The sequence below is a fragment of the Felis catus genome, chromosome B4 (genome assembly GCF_018350175.1).
Source record: "Felis catus isolate Fca126 chromosome B4, F.catus_Fca126_mat1.0, whole genome shotgun sequence".
Classification (NCBI taxonomy): Eukaryota; Metazoa; Chordata; class Mammalia; order Carnivora; family Felidae; genus Felis; species Felis catus.
This window is the reverse complement of record NC_058374.1, coordinates 94,612,675-94,634,161: the sequence shown is the minus strand read 5'-3', so window position 1 is coordinate 94,634,161 and position 21,487 is coordinate 94,612,675. Positions and strand designations below refer to the sequence as shown.

The window sequence follows — 21,487 nt, the reverse complement described above, 5'->3', positions numbered from 1 at the left end:
AACCATTGTGCACTTTTGTTAGAAAGGTCAGTTGGTACAGGCAGTATGGAACTCAGTATGAAGGTACCTCAAAAAATTTCTGGGTATATGTCTGAAGGATATGAAATTACTGTCTCTAAGAGATATTTGCACCCTATGCTTATTGCAGCACTATTCACAATAGCTAAGATACAGAAACAATCTAAGTGTCCATTGATTGATAAATGAATAAAGAAAATGTGATACACACACACACACACACACACACACACACACACACACACACACACACAAATGGAATATTATTTAGCTATAACAAAGAAGGAAATCCTGCCATTGTGACAACACGGATGGACCTTGAGGGCATTATACTAAGTGAAATAAGTGAGACATAGAAAGACAAATACTGTATGATATCACTTATGTGTGGAAGCTAAAAAAAGCCAAACTCAGAGAAACAGAGAGTAGAAATGGTAATTGCCAGAGGCTGAGAGATGGGGGAAATGAGGAGATGTTTGTCAAAAGGTACAAACTCAGTTTAAAATGAATAAGTTCTGGGGATCTAATGTACATCATGATGACTATAGTTAACAATCTTGTATTATATACTTGAAAGCTGCTAAGAGAGTAGATCTTAAATGTTCTCACCACATGCACACAAAAGATGATTGTGTGGGTGATGAATGTGTTAACTAACCTTATTGTAGAACCACTCTTCAATAAGTATGTGTATCAAATCATCATGTTGTATGCCTTAAACTTGTATTATACCTCAACAAAGCCAAAAAAAATTCAGTTGGTAAGGGAGGATAGTTGGTGGGGGGTTTAAATAAAATGAGATCGGACACAAATTGAAAACTGTCGAATTTGCTAAGTATATACGTGGGTTTCACTATTAATCTCAGTTTGTGTATGTTTGAAGTTTTTCATTAAAAATGTTAACAAATAAATCGGAAAGCAAAAACAAAAACAAAAAATCTCCCGACAAAAGCTCTTTAAAATTTTCTAATTCTGTTACAAATTTTTGCTTACTTCTAAATTTATTTTAATAAAAATAAGGCAGCAATCACGAAGACAAGAATATTGTTCTATGGTTCTAAATCACAGTAAATGTCCTATGACCATTCACTATGTTTACATTGTAGAAAGATTTATACTATAATTATAACTGGTCACTATGTCCAAGCAGTGGTCCCAGACCACTGGGAATCCAGACAGATTCCCAGCCATCATCTCTGACTCCTCCTCCATCCGCTTACCCACAGGTGATCCCACCATGCAGCGCTATCAGTTCAATGTCCCAAATCTCCTGAATCCACCCACTTTTATCCATCTTCAATGGCACTACTCTACCTAATATTCTTTTCTATTTTTCTCGGCAACCAGCTTCCTCTTCTTTTTTAATGCTTGCTTGATCCATGAATTTGATTCCAACTGAGAGCAGGCCATGGAGAATGATACTAAAGTCCCCTCTAAACACAGTAATTTCATTCTGCAATATCTACCCAATGGGACTTTTCATGCTGCCTCACGAGATATGAACGATTGGCTGCAATTGTCCAGTTACTTGTAAATAATGATAAAAAGCCAGCTTTGATCTCCCCAACTCAAGTTTACTAGCACCATACATCTTCTAAGTAGATCCAATAGGCAAGAAGATAATTCATGTGTTTTCCTACTTAAGAGGAAATAAAGATGGAGAGGGAATTTACTACTACCTTCCTGGTTGTAATTATGGCCCTGACTTTATGGATCCAATAGAAAATTACCAAAAAATAAATTTCTAGGACATGTTCTAGGGACTGACTCTGACTAAAATACTTCTGACTTCTATCCTCTATCATCATACTGAAGCCAGTATAAATATGTTCAAAAACATAATCCAGAATTTTCTGAAAATATTCTTTTCTATGCAAGTGATAAGGTCTCTGTGAGTTCACTTTAACCATGAACATGCACCTAGATCCCTGAGGAACTTTATCTAAATACACACATCCAGGTCCTATGTAAAGGTTTATATTCATCAGGACTCAGATGGGCATAAGTCTGGGGCATTTTGAAAAGCTTCCCCATCTAATACCCAGTGTTGGTTCATAACTATTTTATCATTGAACCTAATTTAATTATTCAACTCTGTCCAGTTATTATTAACCATATTAATGGGACCCACTATCTCAGCTGAAATGTAGCTTTACAACTGTGATGCAAAAGTCATGAAGCCAGCCTGCCACCAATAATTGCTGGGGAGACTGGGGGAAAACAGAAACTGCTTTAAATCACACAAGAATCTTGTGCCCATGTAAGGCTCGCTTTGGGGTGAAGGTACAAATGGACAGCATGACATATTTTCTGAAAAGACACGTGGGGCAGTTTGGCAAGTATATGTGCACATGAAAACAACAAGGAGCAATATGAAATCAGAGCAATGCTGAGCTTAGAGGAGGTCACTTACTTAAGCCCTATCCTTTCCTATAGCCCCCTTCACTCTCTGTGCTCTAATCACATTGAACCATTTGCCCTTTGCTGAACATATCAAGCTTTCTCTAGTGTCTGGGGCTAGCACAGCACAGGCTGCTCCCTCTACCTGAACCACCTGTCCTCCCCCACCTCCCACTCTCCTTCCACTTACTGTCATATTTACCTATATTGTAAACACCTAGAGATAGGACCACATCTTGTCCATAGTCGATGTTCCAATACAGGCAGAAACTCAGTATGGATTTGATGATTAAATGAACGAATATTCTTACCAGGACTGTTCGTGTCATGTGGCATTGAGAGGTCATAGCACCATTCTCTAGTGAAATAAAGAGTGGCCAAACTTCAAGTTTATTCTTTTGTCTGAGGTTGCTCTCAGAAAAGGAAAAAGATTGAGGTCCAAATTCCATTTCCATGTTAGGAAATGTCCATGGAAATGTGGGTGAATTAAACAAAGAAATACTGGTGTGTAACGCCCTCAGCTCAATGGGCGACTGGTTGGACAGTACCCAGCAAACTGGTTTCCACTCGGGTTAGGTCCTTTCCTCTTTGGGAGGGTTTGGCTCAGGAAATGGATAAAAGTCCTTCAGTGCCTCCTCACTCCCCAGGTAACCCTTGCAGAACACAGTTTGCAGGCTCCCGGGTCCCTGACATCTCTGATGACAAAGGAGCCTACAACAGGAGCAGCCAGGCAGCAGAGCTCATTCCTTTTCTCTCTGGGGTGCTGCAACTTGTCCTCTATTGAACACTAAATAAGGGGAATGAAGTCTGATCACAAAGCAAGCTTTGAGAAGTTGAAACAGGCTCTTCTTATTTCTTTCCCAGAGACAGTCACAGACTTGAAAATTTCTCCTGGTGGCATCTGATGTTGCATGAACCGATGTTTTATAATAAAATGATGGGAATAAAATAGCCTGTAATTGAGCATCGTGAAAATGACTACCAATGGGAGAAAAACCTTTAGCCAATGGATGTGCCAGGCAATTATTTGGCCTTTGAATAAATTCAGCTTTACATCTCTGTCCAAGAGTTTATTTTGTAGATAGCTCACCAGGCCTTGATACGGATTTAAAAAATAGAATCCCGGGGCACCTGGGTGCCTCAGTCAGTTAAGTGTGCGACTTTGGCTCAGGTCATGATCTCACGGTTCATGGGTTCGAGCCCCGCATCAGGCTCTGTGCTGACAGCTCAGAGCCTGGAGCTTGCTTCGGAATCTGTATCTCCCTCTCTCACTCTGCCCTTTCCCCGGCTCTCGCTCCATCTCTCTCTTTCTCCAAAAATAAACACTAAAAAAAAAAAAAAAAAAAAAAAGAATCCCTAAACCAGAAAAGCAGGCTGCTGAGTTATACTTTAGTAAAGCATAAAATTCCAGGTATTAAATCAGTGGCTTGACTAAACAGGCCTATCTGATTTTCAAAGTATTGCCACCACCTGCTGCCACAATATTTAAATTGCAGTCTTAGGTGTCTGGAATAACATCTTCTTTTCCTAACATTTCATTACAAAAATTTTCGAGCGCACAGAAAAGTTTTCAAAAGTGTTTGGTAAATGCCCATATATCCTACCACTTAAATTCCACAATTAGCATACTTTCTCACATATCTCCATCCATCCAACCATCTTGTTTAAATACATGTTTTAAAATAAAAAACACTCCTGTATCCCTCGGGTAAATTCTTAGCAGTGTTATTGCTGGGTCATAGAGGAGATCTATTTTTAAATTTTTGAGGAACCTCCACACTGTTTTCCAGAGCGGCTGCACCAGTTTGCATTCCCACCAACAGTGCAAGAGGGTTCCCGTTTCTCCACACCCTCTCCAGCATCTATAGTCACCTGATTTGGGTGATGGGTATTGAGGAGGGCACCTGTTGGGATGAGCACTGGGTGTTGTATGGAAACCAATTTGACAATAAATTTCATATTAAAAAAAAAGATAATTATTAGAAAATTAAAAAAATAATAATAAAATAAAATAAGATAAAAAGCAAATGGAGACTAGACTTGAAAACTCCCTGAGCAGACAAAATTAGTTTAGTCATTTAACAAAGCTTAATTTAACTTATTTTGCACAACCAACTTGACATAGGTCATCTCTTGTTTGTGCCTCTGGAAATCAGCAGCAAAACATGAACTGTTTCCCAAGGTTGACCTATTCCCTATGATTTAAGAAAATTCTAATATTATAACCAATCAGAGTGAAAAATAAACAGTCACTGCCTTCTCTCTATATAAGCTGTTTCATAATAATACACCCTGGATCCTTATTCCATGTTTTGGCTTCAGCGCTCCCAATTTGCACACCATCTTTTTTTGTGTGCACAATAAACTTTTACTAATCTCTATTTTGGTGATCCATTGGTTTTACTTCTGTTACTTCTGAACTTTTGACACATGAAAAAAATGAGCAGTAACTTTTTAAAAGAAGACATAACTACAAAAAGAAATTTTCCTACAGAACCAAATTTCCCAAGAAAACAATAAATGTCATGTTTCTCTTTAAACTGTTACTACCAGAGGGGAGCCTGGGTGGCTCAGTCAGTTAAGCGTCAAACTTTGGCCCAGGTCATGATTTCCCTGTTCATGAGTTCGAGCCCCGCATGGGGCTCTGTGCTGACAGCTCGGAGCCTGGAGCCTGCTTCAAGATTCTGTGCCTCCCTCTCTCTCTGCTCTATCCCCGCTTGCGCTCTGTTTCTTTCTGTCTCTCAAATATGAGTCAACATTTAAAAAAAATTTTTTTTGAGGGGCGGCTGGGTGGCGCAGTCGGTTAAGCGTCCGACTTCAGCCAGGTCACGATCTCGCGGTCCGTGAGTTCGAGCCCCGCGTCAGGCTCTGGGCTGATGGCTCGGAGGCTGGAGCCTGTTTCCGATTCTGTGTCTCCCTCTCTCTCTGCCCCTCCCCCGTTCATGCTCTGTCTCTCTCTGTCCCAAAAATAAATAAACGTTGAAAAAAAAAATTAAAAAAAAAAATTTTTTTTTGAATGTTTACTACCAGAAACAAGAGGATTTTTCTCCCTGCTTCCAGTGTGAGGAGCTCTTAGGAAAGAAGATGGCCTACAAACAGATGATCAGTTGTTAAAATATCCAGGGTTGCTTTTAATAACATACTAGCTGTAAGGCAATCATCAGGCTTGGAGTCAAATCAATCATGTGAGTGCAACAGAGAATGTTTACCTCCGACAGGAAACTTATCGCCACTGCCAGTAAATGAGTTCTGCTACCTACCTTGATGAGAAAAGATTAGATTTTTAAATCAGCTGCTGACTAGGACATTTAAAAGCCCCCATTTTGGGGGAAGGGGAGCAGGAGATACAGGCTTCCAGTTACGGAATGAAGAAGTCAGGGGAATAGAAGGCACAGAACAGGGAATACAGTCAGTATACAGCAGTAGGGTAATAGTGTTGTGTGATGACAGACGGCAGCTGCACTTGTGGTGAGCGTAGCATGATGTACATAAACTTGTTGAATCCCTGTGTTGCACACCTAAAACTAATGTGACGTTGCGCGTCAACTCTCCTCAAACGTTAATGATTTTAAAATAAATAAATAAATAAATGCCTACGTTTGGATTCTGAGCCAGCTATATGAACTCAAACTAATATGAATTTTTTTACAACTCAGTTATTCTGAATAAAAACATAGCATGTGTCATTCTGTCGAAAAAACATCAATCATTTCAAAGACAGCTGAGGTGGTAGCCATCTCTGAGTGGCATCTGGAAAAAAATTATCAACAATTAACCATTTATTAGGTTAATCCTACGTTACAGACCTAAAAGTTGTGGTCTTTTTTTTTTTTTTAAAGTTTCTTTCTTTATTTTGAGAGACAGTGCGAGCTTGAGCTAGGGAGGGGTAGAGAGAGAAGGAGAGAGAGAAAAAGTCCCAAGCAAGCTCCCCCTTGTTAGAGCAGAGCCTGATGCGGGGTTTGAACTCCCAAACTGTGAAATCATGATCTGAGCCAAAATCAAGAGTTGGCTGCTTGACAGACTGAGCCCGCACAGGCACCCCAAAAGTTGTGGTCTTAAGAAAACTTATATTTAAAAAAATCGTTTAAAAAAAAAAAGCAATTGCTTCCATGGGGGAAAAAGTGATTAAGGTAGAATTTTAAGTTGCCATACTAAAGTTGTATTTACTGAGAACTATAAAGAATAAAGTAATTTGGTCTGTATAGTAATGAAAGTGACTTTATAATCCCCCAAACTTGCTGAGCCAGGTTTTGGACAAAGTCTTACCTGATGCTGAAATCCATGTTCTTAACCACCTTGCCGTATACGATTGGTGATTTTTCAGTCATCAAAATCAACAAGATTTTGTTAACGTTCATTTTCTTCCCATCCCGTCTCTTTCCCCCCCATGTCTTTATCCATCCTCTCTGCTCACTTGGCTTTCTGACACTGTGCTTGCCCCTTAGTCTCCTGCAGTAGCCCAACCCTCTCAGCCTTCCCAGGTCTCTTCCTTCCTCTCTGGGCCTCAGCTAGAAGAAATCTGCTGTTTTTAGTCTACTTGCTTCTTATTCCGTAAGAACTGAAAGCCTATAGACCAGGCAAGTAGCAGGAAGTAGGGGTGGGATGGCCCAGGAAGCCCTTGTAGGGAAGCTTCTCCTAAGCATCTTGTCACCAGATCTGGTATTTCAAGGGAGCCAGAAATCCAAAATTTGTGTGAAGATCTCCTAATTTTTAAAAGGTATTTATTTATTTATTTATTTATTTATTTATTTATTTAGAGAGCGAGCAGGGAAGGGGCAGAAGGAGGGAGAGAGGATCCTAAGCAGGACACGGGACTCACAAACTGTGAGATCACGACCTGAGCCAAAGTCAAGAGTCAGGCGCTTAACTGCCTGAGCCAGTCAGGTGCCCCTAAGATCTCCTAATTTTTACAGATATGCAATAAATTTGAAAAATTTTAACACACCATGAGGAAAAGAAGAGTGTAAGCCAGACTTGGCCACAGGCTTCTGATCTGTGACCAGCATCCATAACCTTTCCCTTATTAACATCTTCACCCATGTCTGCAGCTTCTCCTCAAGCCCTACTGTGCTCTCAGTCTCCACACTCCTACTCGCCACTGGGCATTTTCATCCAAATGTTCGGATGACATCTCAAACTCAAAACTGAACTCATTTTTTCCACTAGAAAACCACTTCTCCCATCAGATTTCCTTATATTAATAGAACTACTTCTCTTCTTTATTTGAGATTCAGAAACTCAGCCATTAACATAAACAAATTCTTACGAGAACCCACAATATACCAAATACGTACTAAACAGCACAAGATTGACAAGGCACATTCTCTGACCCCGAGAAGCTCACAGTCTAGTGGAAGAGATATGGAATAGAAACAGAATGACAACACAATATGATAAATAATCTAGAAGATGTTATATTCAGAAGCCTAAGCCAATGTAGAGACAGGATCAATCAAGGCATCACAGAATTCATTAGGTCATTCAACCAGTATTTGTTGAATTCCTACAGTACTCTAAGCCCTGGGCTTGAATCCACAAATAAAGTATAGGAGATATAGCTTTGAAAAATATAGAAGATTTTTGGAGTCACACAATTAACCAGGGAGACTGGCAAAGAATAAATAGGCAAATAAGATAATTCCAGCTAGGGACAGAAGTCTCCAGGCTGTCGTGAAGAAGTTTGCAATGTGCCTCCTTCACAGAAGCCCAGCTGAGGGGCTGGATGGGGTCTGCACTGGCCCAGAGGAGGCACCTTTTTCTAATTACAGCAAAGGCACTACGTATCCTCTCAGTGGTCCTGAATCTTACAAAACAGTGAAACCAAGTGATGTGGAGACTATTTTAGATGAGGTGGTCAGGGAAGGTCTTGGCAGTGAGATGTAAATGATGAGATCATCTAAAGAAAGAGTCTTAAGGGCAGAGAACACTCAACAGAACAGCTCTGAGGCAGCAACAAACTTTGGTGAGCATGAGAACAGAAAATAAAGGTTGTAGGGGAGGGGATAGGCAAACCAGATGTGCCCATGTGTGCAGAGACATGGTATTATGAAGGTGTTTTGGGGTTGGAGGGAGTGGGTGTGAGTGTTAGGAAATGAGTTAGAAACAGAAGATTCCATCCAGATTGTGGAGGGTTAGCAATAAACCAGTGAAGAGCCAAAGTGGGAAAGGGAGATCGTATGATTAGAGGTGCTTAGTTTTGTTTTTGTTTTAGGGAGAAAAGTGAGAAACATAAAGAGAATAAAGAGGGATGATAATAGACAAGAGATGTCACCAAAGTTAGAACAGCAGCACTTGGTGTCTAATCAAATACTGTGCATGAGAAAAAGGAAACTTTGAAAGGCCATCTGTGATGCTCCACCCTCAGTCACACCTTTGGACCCCAAGGTCCACCACTGTCTTCTGTCACTTGTCTCTCGGTCCCCCGCTTCCTTCTCATCTGTGAACCCCTGCCTAGTGTCCACAGACAGGAGCACTGCACATCCCACAGTACTTGTCACACTGTCATTCAGAGTTCTATTCTTACGTCCTATCTCATCACCCCGCTTAGACACCCCGCTTAGCTGCTTGAAGATAGGAACCCTGTCTTATTGAGCTTTGCATGACTCAAACAGACAGTTCCTGCCACATTACAGTTGAAGGAAAAGAGAACCAATGAAAAGTAACTACATATTAAGGCATAGTAGGGTGGCTTATATCATGCTATTGTAACATACATACACACACACACACACACACACATGCGCACGCACACACACACACACACACACACACATTACTCAAGGCCTAGTTATTCGCAGAGTGAACCTCATCTTTATAGAAGCTTAGTTGTAAATTCACTTCAGGCCACTCTTACATTTATTGAGCACATTTTTCTTACACCAAACACACCTAATAATACTGCTCAAGAAATGTAGCCATCTGGTCCTAAATAATCACAGAAATCAATAAAGTTGCCAAGCGAAGAGACAGATGAGTAAGCCAAACAGCGAAGCCCTCACGGTCTAATGCAGGGTTAGACTGCGGTGGTCACCTGCCATGGCTCCTGGCTCTCAGGACCAGCCCCCTCCCATCACTGAGCTTTCACTGGGGTACACGAACCATGAGGATTTTCTAAGAAGAAGCAAATTATCCCAGGTAAGAGAAGTTCATCGTGCACAGTCATCTGTCCTGAGAGACAAAAGTGACTTATACCAACTTTGACCGACAGCACTAATCTCCAGCTCTGGTTGGTTACATGGGCAGTCTGTAAAGATCCAGCCATTTCTGTTTCTTACTTGGGCATAACGTTGCAAAACGTGCATATGGAAAATATAGCACAGTCACGGAGAGCAACATTTCAACATTTTCATGTGCATTTCTAGTTTGCACTTCAGCTTCAACAAAAATTTCTTTATTAAAAAGGGACATTCAGGGGCGCCTAAGTGGACCAGTCGATTAAGCGTTCAACTCTTGATTTTGGCTCAGGTCATGATCTCATGGTTTGTGGGATCGAGACCCATGTCAGGCTCTGCACTGTCAGCCCAGAGCCTGCTTGGGATTTTCTCTCTCCCTCTGCCTCTGGCCTTCCCCCACTCATGCTTGTTCTCAAAATAAACATTTAAGAATAACTAAATTAAAATAAAAAAATAAAAATGGGACATTCAGTGGAAGAGAAATAGAGTGTAGAGGGAGAAACTGTAACTGAACCTGACCTATTACTATGGTACACGAAGCCCAGGAAGTCCTAGAGAAGTTCCTTAAAACAAGCAGTCCTGGATATGGCAACCAAGGCCAACATGGCACCCACACAAATGGGTAGGAGGCCAGGAAACCAAGAGGCTCCCTGTATATCTTGTCCATTGTACAATTAACAAACAGCATGGGGCAATAGGAGTCACATTACCCATGTTCTTAATAAGAAAGAATAAAGGAGATATTCTGTGACGTATTTATAATGTAGTGGAGGGATATTTCACAGTGTTGAGGATTAAACCAGCAATTGAAATCTATCCTCAGAAGTGAACCAAGGTGGAAGGCCAGGCTTCAGAGCATGGAGGTGTTCACCTGCTCTTAGTGTTACAGATTCTGTAAACGAGGGCGGTCTTGGTGATGTCCTCATAGATTGAATCACTACAAGATCCTATTACTCTGAGAATCACAACCTGTTCATTCTGGACTCCTGTCAGTTTGATTTACTTATAAACTGAATGCTGCCTTGGCATGGATTGCTTCTCAAATGACAAATGAGCCTGGCTGCCTGCAATAGGAATACCAACCCTTACTTTCCCAGGGCTCTAGGCTTCCCTTCTTAGGAATGAATTTGGGTTGTAGCCTCTGTGGGGGACTGAGGGAGTGGGTAGCCCTCGGAACTGCTGTTGCTAATAATCCTGACTATCCTCATTCAACTCAACTGGGAATGGGAAGACATGGGGCCAGGGGAGAACTAATGATTTTCCTGAAGAGTGACAATCATAAGGCCCTGGACGGATGTTACCTACACAGAAAACACAGAAATCTCTTCCCTGGGTGTTCCAGCAAAGGACCACAGCCAAAAGAGATATGGCTGCTACCAAATGAGTAACCCCAAGAGCCCTACCTTGGTAGCTTAATGACACATTTCCAAGGCTGCACCCTGAGCTTGATGGCTGTGCCTACATACTTTTCTCTTACCCAGGAAGCTTCTAGAAATGCAAGACAGTGAGGATGACCTTATTACATGAATACCTCAGAATATCCCTTATCATATAGGTATGATATATGATATATGATATGTGTGTGTGTGTATATATATACATATATATATATATATATATATATATATATATATATATATATTACTATTTATTTTTGAGAGAGAAAGAGACAGAGTGCAAGCAGGGGAGGGACAAAGAGAGAGAGAGAGAGAGAGAGAGAGAGAGAGAGAATGCGAAGCAGGCTCCAGGCTTCAAGCTGTCAGCACAGAGCCCAACGCAGGGCCATGAACCATGAGATCATGACCTGAGCCAAAGTTGAACACTTAACCGACTGAGCCACCCAGGTACCCCACCCTTATCTTATATTTTAAGTAAATAATTGGGAAACTTCAGTACTTTATTATTAAAAATAGATTTCTCATGATAAACCTCTCAAGGGTAGCCCAGGTCTGAGGGCATGACCCAAGAGCTGCTTCTATTCGAGATGGGTCTGGGAAGCAGGAGTAAGTGACTCGACCTCTGCCCCTCTGTCCTTGCAGTCTTGGGGCAGAGCAGGCCATCCAGGCCCATTATCTAAGTATTTGTTGTCCAAGCACTTGTAGAGAGAAGACCGAGGAAGGACCCAGCATGGAAAGGCACCATCTATCCACCTTGCTACTCCAAGTGTGGCTTGCTGACCAGAGAGGGTGGAAAAATTGGCATCACCTAGAGGCTGGTTAGAGATGTAGGATCTTGGGTCTCACCCCATTATTGCTGAATCAGAGTCCGTATTTTTGTAAGTTCCTTCACTGATTCACGTACACTTTTGAAGTTCGAGAAGCACTGCCCCCGTGAACTGACAGATTACAAATTAGTCTCAACTCAGACATCTTTCCCTACAACTATAACATCCCCATGTCAATCAGTTTTCCCTCCAGCATCAAATATAACAGTGCAATGTACAGCATGTCAGCAGCAGGGTGAATTTGCCAACCTTGCAAAAAATGCAGGATTTCACAGAATTCATAAACCTGAGCTTGGAGAACCACTCAATCCACACACACACACACACACACACACACACACACACACACACAGCAATGGCAAGCAAGGGAATGACAGCCTTAGACCCCTTACCAAGAGAAGGGGAGCTCATCTACAAGATGGGGACATTCCTTCAAAAGAGAATGATTTGAATATCAAAGAATTCAGATGGGCCCTTGGGAAAAAACGATGAGGCTCATGAATATCTTTTTAAGACTGACCCACTTTATGTGTTATGAAAATGGAACATACAACTTTGTTGAAAACTATGCTTGAAAAGAAAAATCAACACTCCATTCAGCCTTTAATCAGGCTAAGAATTTAATTATTTGATCCTAATGACAACCTAAAGTATATTAGATGAGATAAATTACACTTCCTCAAGTTTGAGTTCCATTTTCTAAGACAAGGCTGATCAAATCTTGCTGTCACTATTTCACATGACATTGGGTCACATTTTAGTTGTGCTCCTGTTAAGTGGACTTTCCCCAGGCCAGTTTTTCTCCGACAGTTAAGACCTGCTCCACTCTACTGTCACTGTTACATATTCCTTTTTCTTTTTTGCCTTATGGGGCTTCTTTTTGGCACCTCTGAACAGCTTAGCATAACTGATACCAATTACTCCATAGCTGAGTGAAGCTTTCTTTTTACTGTCTCGTTTCCTGGTTGGAAGTTTCAGTGCATGTGGTACCACAGAAAGGGGTTCACCGTGGGGTCATAGCTCCAATGGCAGATCTACTCAGTGGTTACCTTATCGACCATGAGGAAGTTCTCCAGCGTCTCCCCATTTTCACAGGTGACATTACCGACCTCTTTTACAGCTCTGGGCAGGATCTCTCGTACCTCCTGGGCGATCATTCCTAGACACAAACACTCCCAACAGGTTTAGTGAGGAAAAGACCTTTCTGGAGAACATCCTCCCTAGCCTACATCAAAATGGAAGGCTGACAGCCCCCTCCAGGACATCTTTGCAAATACATGCTTATCCCCTCACAGCTTTCGCTTTGATCTAGGATACATTTGAAGCAAAGAAGGAATTTTGAGCCCATAACCACCATAGGATTAAAAGCAGGGGTGTCATTTTCTTGACTTTTCCTTGAGACTCTGGGCCGGATTTTGGAAGGAAGGAGTAAATACCTTCACATCCCTGTATATAGAAGTAAGGGTGGGGCGTTAGCTTGATTTCCTTTCTTTTCTTGCAGGAGGATTTGCCACCTAAATGGTCCCTCTTTCTCTAGGATTCCGGGATCAGAGTACAAACACCACTCTGACCTAGACTGACCTATTCCACACCTCTCCCTCTCCCGGGTCTGCCTTTTACAGCTGGAGCTGTGATCTGCCCCCCAGCTCTGAGAAAGATGATTCCAGTGAAAAGAAACAATGTATTCAAAATATTCTGCCAGTACCTTGGAGTGTAGGAGTAAGGATGGGGGTGTTGAGTCAAGATGACACAGAAATTTCTCTCACCTTTCCTGTTCTAGTGATTACGGATTTCACAGAGGAAATCAATGCCATAGCACACAATCTCCACATAAAGAGGGAATTGAACTTGTAAGAGTTGACAACACAAAATTAAAAAGGGAATTTGTGTGCATACCTGTTTGATGGGCAGTGTTTATTCCCATTGAAGATGCAAACTCTGGTTTGTAGTCGTATTCAACAATCCTCATTTGGGCTATTCGTCTCAGCTGCTCATTTGTGTCAACCTAATTTAATTAAAGAAGAGCGGATTTCACCCATTTAGATATTTCCCATTCAAATCAATGCCCAAAGAGACCCAGAGAAATTAGGAATGTTGACAGCAGGGTTCTTTCCTCTTGTCCGAACTATTTTAAGGAAAGTTTATGTTTTTCTCCTCAGAGAAACCAAAGCTTCGAGGTCCATATCAATGACTTCCATCCACTGACAAACTGAGACAGAGTTTTTATGTCTAAATTACAGGGTGAAAGCTCCCCCATTCACTACTCTTGCCTTTTTTCTCTCCTTTGAGGGGTGAACTCTCCTTCTGAGAATGGAGACTGATCACGTTAGAGAGAAAAAATCGCCACTCAGGATTGCAAGGGATCATTTCCAAATGGACATACAGTATAAACACCAAATAAATATAGGCCAACCTTGTATTTACAAACTGAAAATGCTTAGTTCAAGTAACAACCTTTGAGGAATGGATATAACTACTATACCATTGATTTGCTTTTGGACATTTCACTGGAGAAAATTTCCTCAAGTGGCAGGTTGCAAGGCTGTATTGTTCACCTGCTGGACCTTCCAAGATCCAGACTTTCCTCTCCTACAGACGGCTTCTCTCCCAAACCACTCTGGTCAGTGATGGTGTGCTTCTCTGAGCTCACTTCTTTTACAGGTTATTGAAGGTATTCCCAACTGCCACTGCCAGTTCCTCAAAATAATGTCACTGGGTCCCAGCAAAATGATAGTAATACACAATAGAGTGAATTTTTCCTAAAGCTAAATATGTTTCATTCAAAGGATTTCCTTTTGAGTTTTTTTTAATGTATTCATGGTAATAGTAGAATCAATTTTTATAATGACCTTATTCTATAAGTAAAATGCTGGTAGCTCTTTTTCTTTTCTTTTCTTTAAATTTTTTTAAATCTTCATTTATTTTTGAGAGAGAGACAGAGTGCGAGTGGGGGAGGAACAGAGAGAGGGAGACACAGAATCTGAAGCAGGCTCCAGTCTCCAAGCTATCAGCACCGAGCCTGACCCAGGGCTCAAACTCACAAACAGCGAGATCATGACATGAGCCGAAGTCAGAGGCTTAACCGACTGAGGCACCCAGGCACCCCACCCTTTTTCTTTTAGGATTTTCTCTTAGGCTATAATTTTCTTTTAGGATATAATGATTACAAAACCAGTGGTCTCTTGGCAATTAAAATTATACTGCCTTGACATTCATCCATGTATTAGAGTAACCAAAATTGCTTTGTTGTTCTTGTTTTATGAACACCCTGAAATGGCCTTCAGCTCCTCCCTTGACCCACTCTGTTGGGTGAGTTGGAAAGCTCCTCCGATATCATTAAAAGTTCCCTGTCCTTCACTAGTTTGGCTGATTGTGAAAAATTGTGGCTTGACATTTACCTGGCTAACTGTGCAAACTCTATTTCAGGTACTTCTTGGGAAGTATAATTTTGAGCTCACTGTTATTTTGATACTTGCTGTCATCAAAAGCCTGGTTCAATTCATTTATTCACTGTATTATTCAACTAACATTTAACAGTCACCTTCAACATACCATGCACTACACTAAGTGCTGGGACTTTAAAAAGTGATTGCTTTTTAAAAGTTTGTGGTCAACTAATTGTGCAACCTGAAACCATAAAACTCGTAGAAGAGAACACAGGTAATTTCCCTGACATCAGCCACAGCAACATTTTATGTCTCCTAAGGCAAGGGAAACAAAAGCAAAAATAAACTATTGGGATCACATCAAAATAAAAAGCGTTTGCACAGTGAAGGAAACCATCAACAAAACAAAAAGGCAACCTACTAAATGGGAGAAGATATTTGCAAATGATATATTTGATAAGGGATTAATATCCAAAATATATAAAGAAGTTATACAAAAAAACAAATAATCTGATTAAAAATGGGCAGTCAACCTGAATACACATTTTTCCAAAGAAGACATCCAGAGAGGCAACAGACACAGGAAAAGATGCTCAGTGTCACTAATCATCACGGAAATGCAAATCAAAACCACAGTAAGATATCACCTTATACCTGCCAGAATGGCTAGAATCAAAAAGACAAGAAATAGCAAGTGTTGGCCAAAATGTGGAGAAAAATGTATTATTGGTGGGAATGTAAATTGGTACAGTGTTGTTGGGAATGTGAATTGGTACAGTCATTGTGCACTGTTGGTGGGAATTAAAACGGTACAGCCATTGTGGAAAACAGTATGGAAGTTCCTCAAAAAGTTAACAGTAGAAATACCATATGATCCAGTAATTCCACTGAGGAGTACCCAAAGAAAGTGAAAACATTCATTCAAAAAGATATATGCACCCTGTGTTTGCTGTAGCATTATTCACAATAGCCAAGATATGGAAGCAACCCAACTGTCCAATCTTAGATGAATGGGTAAAGAAAATGTAGTATATTCATACAATGGACTATTACTCAGCCATTAAAACATTGTGAGGTCTTGCTATTTGAGACAACATGGATGGACTTCAAGGGTATTATACTAAGTGAAATAAGTCAGACAAAGACAAATACCATATGGTTTTACTTACTTGTGGAATTAAACACAAACACAATTAAAAACAAAACAAATGAATAAACAAGCAAAAAGCAGGTATAGAGAACAAACTGATGGTTGCCAGAGGGACGGTGGGGATAGGCAAAATGGGTGAAGGAAAGTGGAAGATACAGGCTTCCAGGGGCGCTTGGGTGGCTCAGTGGGTTAAACATCCGACTTTGGCTCAGGTCATGATCTCACGGTCTGTGAGTTTGAGCCCCGGGTCAGGCTCTGTGCTGACAGCTCAGAGCCTGGAGCCTGCTTTGGATTCTGTGGCTCATTCTGTCTCTCTGACCACCTCCCCCCACTCAAACTCTATCTCTCAAAAATGAATAAATGCTGAAAGAAAATTTTTAAAAAAAGATACAGGCTTCTAGTTATGGAATGAAAAAGTCATGGGAATAAAAGGTACAGGACAGGGAATATAGTCACTGGGGTTGTAATAGCCATTTATGGCAACTATACTTGTGATGATAATAGCATAACACACAGAATTGTTGAATCACTGTGCTGTACCCCTGAAACTAATGTAACGTTGTATGTTAATTATATTCAAATAAAATATAAATAAGCAAAATAAAAATTAAGAAAAACTTTAAAACAAAATGAAAATGAGTAAATAAGTTTTCTAATTGTCTTGACTTTGTAGCATACTGTTTCTCTGGGATTACACATTCCAAGTTTCCTAAAATTTAGACCTATTAAATGAAATTTTTAAAAAATGTTTGTGGGGCACCTGGGTGGCTCAGTCGGTTAAGCCACTGAGTTCAGCTCAGGTCATGATCTCACGGTTTGTAGGTTTGAGCCTCGTATCAGGCTCTGTGCTGACAGCTCAGAGCCTGGAGCCTGCTTTGGATTCTGTGTCTCCTCCTCTCTCTGCACCATCCCCCCCACCCCCCACCTCACACCACTCTGCCTCTCTCTCTCTCGAAAATAAACATTAAAAATTTTTTTTCTAAATGTCTGTGGACTAGACAGGCAGACCCATCATAAATGAAAATGTGAGAAATGCAGGATGAAAATGGAACTATGGATCGAGAATTTGGCAGCTCCAAGGAGGACCCCAAAATATTCCTAGGGGAGCATAAAGAAAGACTTCCTAGAGATGGCAAAACCCCACTGAGATCTTGGCTTATTTTGATCTTCAAATAAGTTCTGTTCCTTCTGCTCAGGTCTTTGGCTCAGGGCATTTCCCAGCCTCGAAAGCTCTTCCTTCCCACTCCTACCTTCTCCCCCAACTTAAACATCCCTTCACCAGGGAAGCATTTCTTGATTTCCAACACCAGGAAGGGTCCCTTTGCCTTGTGTGCCAATGGGAGCTGTTGTTTTTCTTCATAGTGCTTATCACGGTTATCACCAGACAAAGTTGTGTCACCTTCATTATCTGTCTTCCCTATAGGATATATACCCCCTGAGGATGAGGACAAATCTACGGCCATGGTTTCCTTCTCACCACCAAATCACCAGTTTCTAGTACAATTCCTTGCATGTAGTTGACACTCAACTAACATTTCTTAAATAAATTAATAACTTAATAAATAAACCTCATACGAATAAATTTAAGAAAGGAGTTAGTCAGGGAAAGATGCAGGGTAGAAAGAAGGGACAGAAAGGGTGAGGCCAAGACCCGATGCTAGACTGAAAGAACACCATGAGTAAAGTGCCAAGGGAGTAAGTTCCCTGAATGATGTCTGCCCAACCAGGGTGGAGTTTGGCATTACTAGACTGTAAAGATTAAGGCCAGAGCAGGGAGGGCCTTGCAGGCCATGCTAGGGAGGGGCAGTCACAATCTCACATTGCCCTGTGCACACAGCTATCACTGTGAGCTCCTATATTCAGCAAATATTTAATGAACAGCTACTGTGTGCCAGGTGCTATCCTAGGCATTGGAGATGCAATGAATATTTCTTACTCAGAGTTTAGATTTTTTTTTTTTAAAGTTCTATTTTTGAGGGCAAGGCTCACATCTAGTTGATCTCAGGACCTCTGGAGTGCCCAGCAGAGTGGCTCACATGTTATAGACACCCCAAACCTTCAATGAAAGAAAAAGCCATGAAAGAATGAAGGTAGTGAAACAGCAGAACAATCCCTGTCAATCAGGAGCCAGCGTGGCATGGCCTTGCACTAGCCAGGCCCCACCCAGTTCCCCATTCCCTGCACCCTTGGGAATCCTGTGGCTGCTTTGCCTACTTTTCATTATCCCCGTGGTTCCTGCACGAGCCCTCATGGGTGACCTTTGCTGCCAACAGGAAGCAGAGGAGGCTGTGTCCTCACTGAGGCTGTCCGGGCTACCCAGAGGGAACATGACCCCTGGTGACTAAGCTGGATCCTTTAATGCATTTTCCCCCGAAGGCATATTGCTGGACGAAGCATATTGTGGGTTTGATGGTATTATTACCATTGTGCTTCAGAGAGATTTTTGGCTGAAGAAAATTTTCAGGGTTGGTTTGGGGATCTAAACCCCTTCTGCAACAACGTTTCTGTAAGACAATGCTCTTCTGGTTTCTAATGTGGGGCTGTACTTTCCAAAGTTAAATATAAACTGCCCATGCTGCACACTCCCTCTGTGTACACTTGACCTAGGGAAAGCCCTCGAGGCAAGGGCTGTGCCTTCTCAGAATCCTCCTCCAGGAGTCAAACACTGGCCAACACTTAACACCACACCTTACTCATCCACGTGGGTTGAGTAAGAAGCTAGAAGCTGAATTCAGGTGTCTGAGGTGACCTTGCCCACCGCAGTTTCGGAAAGTTTTGACCCTGAATGTACATGGCCATCGTGGTCATGCTGCCTCAAGCCCAAGGCTTCTCTATCATCTTTCTTTCTTTCTTTCTTTCTTTCTTTCTTTCTTTCTTTCTTTCTTTCTTTCTTTCTTTCTTTCTTCAATCTGAGAAGTTGAAAAACTGCTGGACTTTGGGTAAGAACAGTAGGAGTCCATGGCATTCTTGCCTAGGGCTGTGCCCATCTCTTCACCGCTCCCAGCTCGGTGGGCTCAGAGGTGCACTCCTCAGCGAGGGAGACGATGCAGACCAGCCCCTGTGCTGCCCAGATCAAAGGGACTCACTCAGTTTGCAGTGGCGGGTGACGTCTGTAAGGCTTCTCTATCATTAACCCCAGAACTGCACCACAGAAAAGTCATTCTTGTCTGTGGGACTCCACAGTTTGTCCAGGGAGGGAGATCCTGTTATCCACCAACTGGCCACAGCCTAGACTATTAGTCTCGCATCAGGAGCAGCTTGAGCAACACTGGCTCACCCCAAGTTGAGGAACTTCTGCATCTGGCTCCTGGCCCTTGGAGCCTTTCATCTTAACGGATTTCGTTCCTGGTTTTTATTTTGGAATCTCTTGTAACCTTGTTTTCAGCCTTCATCATAAAATTGCATTGATGCGTTCAACTTTCAGCTTCCTCACTTTTTTTGCATTGGCCTTGATGATCTTCACTCTCTTCTGTTTTCCAGCATATCATCTCCACCCTAATTTTGCTGTTTCCATTGAAAGAGCTGCATTTCCTTCTGCAGTCTGTAGTCACATCAGTAAACACAATGTTGGGATATGTTAGGGGGCTCCTCATTAAGGCCGACCTCATTTTCCCAGTGGGTCCAGGGCACGGGCGTCGGTCACATCTACTTTATCTTCTCCGTGTCTTGTAGACGTGTCCAGATGAGCACAGGGATCTCCACCAGGACTCTCTATGCAGAGTGCTCATGTGCTCAATACCTATAAAACAACCTCCATTGCCCTGAGTGAAGATGCACAGAGCCGGGGCAAGGAAGCAACTTATATTTATTTCCCCCTCCCCCAATCATCACAGTACTGGGCAATGTGTTTGGCCACTATGTTTTGCAACAGCTCATCTGGAAGCCAGCTCTGGTTATCATGCATCCTTTAACAATGAGAAATTGCCTCAAGTCCTATGCTTGTAATCAGATCAACCAAGGACCCACTTCCCAGAGCATTTGGAGGAATGGCTATTCTTAAAAGTTGGGCAAACTGAGTCAGGAGGAGGTGAAGACAAAGTTCACACATCTGTCAGCCCCATCATCAGCATTATCATCGCCTCTTTTGTCTGTAATGGTGAACAGGACTGGTAAGTGCGTCTCTCCCCATTGGATGGGGGCCCCCAAATGTGGGGCCCCTCGATTGGGTGGAGGTTGGCAGCACGGGCTATGAAAAAATTCACCCAATGCAGAACAAAGGAGATAGAAGTTTAGTGAATATACCACAGGAGGAGGGGCAGGCAGTGAGGGAGAGGCTGTCTGCAGTGAGGTAGGTGGATGGGGGTTGTAGTTGGATGGGGAAGGCGAGGAGGCATGGGGACATAGGGAATTTTCCCTTTCCTGGTAACCATGCCTGGTTGTAAGTAGCCCATTGGTTACTTAAGACCTATGGATATTTTGAGGTGGGTCACCTGATGGGTCGGTCTGTCTGTGTTCAGCATTATGGTCTCTGTGAGCCCTTTCTACATTCCATTGCTCAAGTCTGTTGCCTAAAAGCAGCCTCTATGATAAGATTTCTAGAGATCTATATTTCATACATGTGGACAGACCTATTAAAAACAAATATATTAATATGAAATAAGTTAATAAATGAATTACATGTAATTTGCATTTTATACAAGTAAATAATATCTATTTGTCCCGCTAAAGAATGCTTCACGTATATGAGCTTAGAAGAAGCCCTTAACACAAGTGAATTGAACATGAGCCTTCCCTGCTCACAGGAGAATAAACAGAAGCACAGGACATCCCTGGGCCAAGGTTCCTGGGCCAGCGCTTGCCCGAATCAGGACTAAACCTCCTTCCACCATCACGCTGCCGTGAGCAGGCAGGGGAGACAGAAATTCCACCTTTGGAGCCTGGATTGGGGTGACATTTTATTTACACAAGAAGATGTCATGGAAGGGATTTGAGAAGTTCTAGGGAAGCTTGTTATTTTAAGACAATATGTTTTCTTCGGACAAGGGGCAGCGCCCGAAGACATCTGGTAAGTGAACTGTGAAAGCCTAATAGTGGCGAGAGGAGCTGTGGAGGACTTTCCCAGCTTGTTATCTTCCATTTGCATTTAGATAAGACCTGTAGGGAATTGTATAGCCAATTGCAAAAATAAGTTTGAGTT

At 41.9% G+C, this 21,487-nt stretch overlaps 1 protein-coding gene across 1 annotated transcript in view; it reads right to left on the bottom strand.

Moving 5' to 3' along the window:
- Positions 1-21,487, bottom strand: part of MYRFL (myelin regulatory factor like) — a 125,975-nt gene that overhangs the window by 28,790 nt on the left and 75,698 nt on the right. Inside the window, exons 11-12 of the mRNA XM_045062672.1 lie at positions 13,711-13,819; positions 12,864-12,973 (exon numbers count right to left, since the gene is read on the bottom strand). Coding sequence (XP_044918607.1) covers positions 12,864-12,973; positions 13,711-13,819 — 219 coding nt within the window. The remainder of the gene's footprint in view (positions 1-12,863; positions 12,974-13,710; positions 13,820-21,487) is intronic.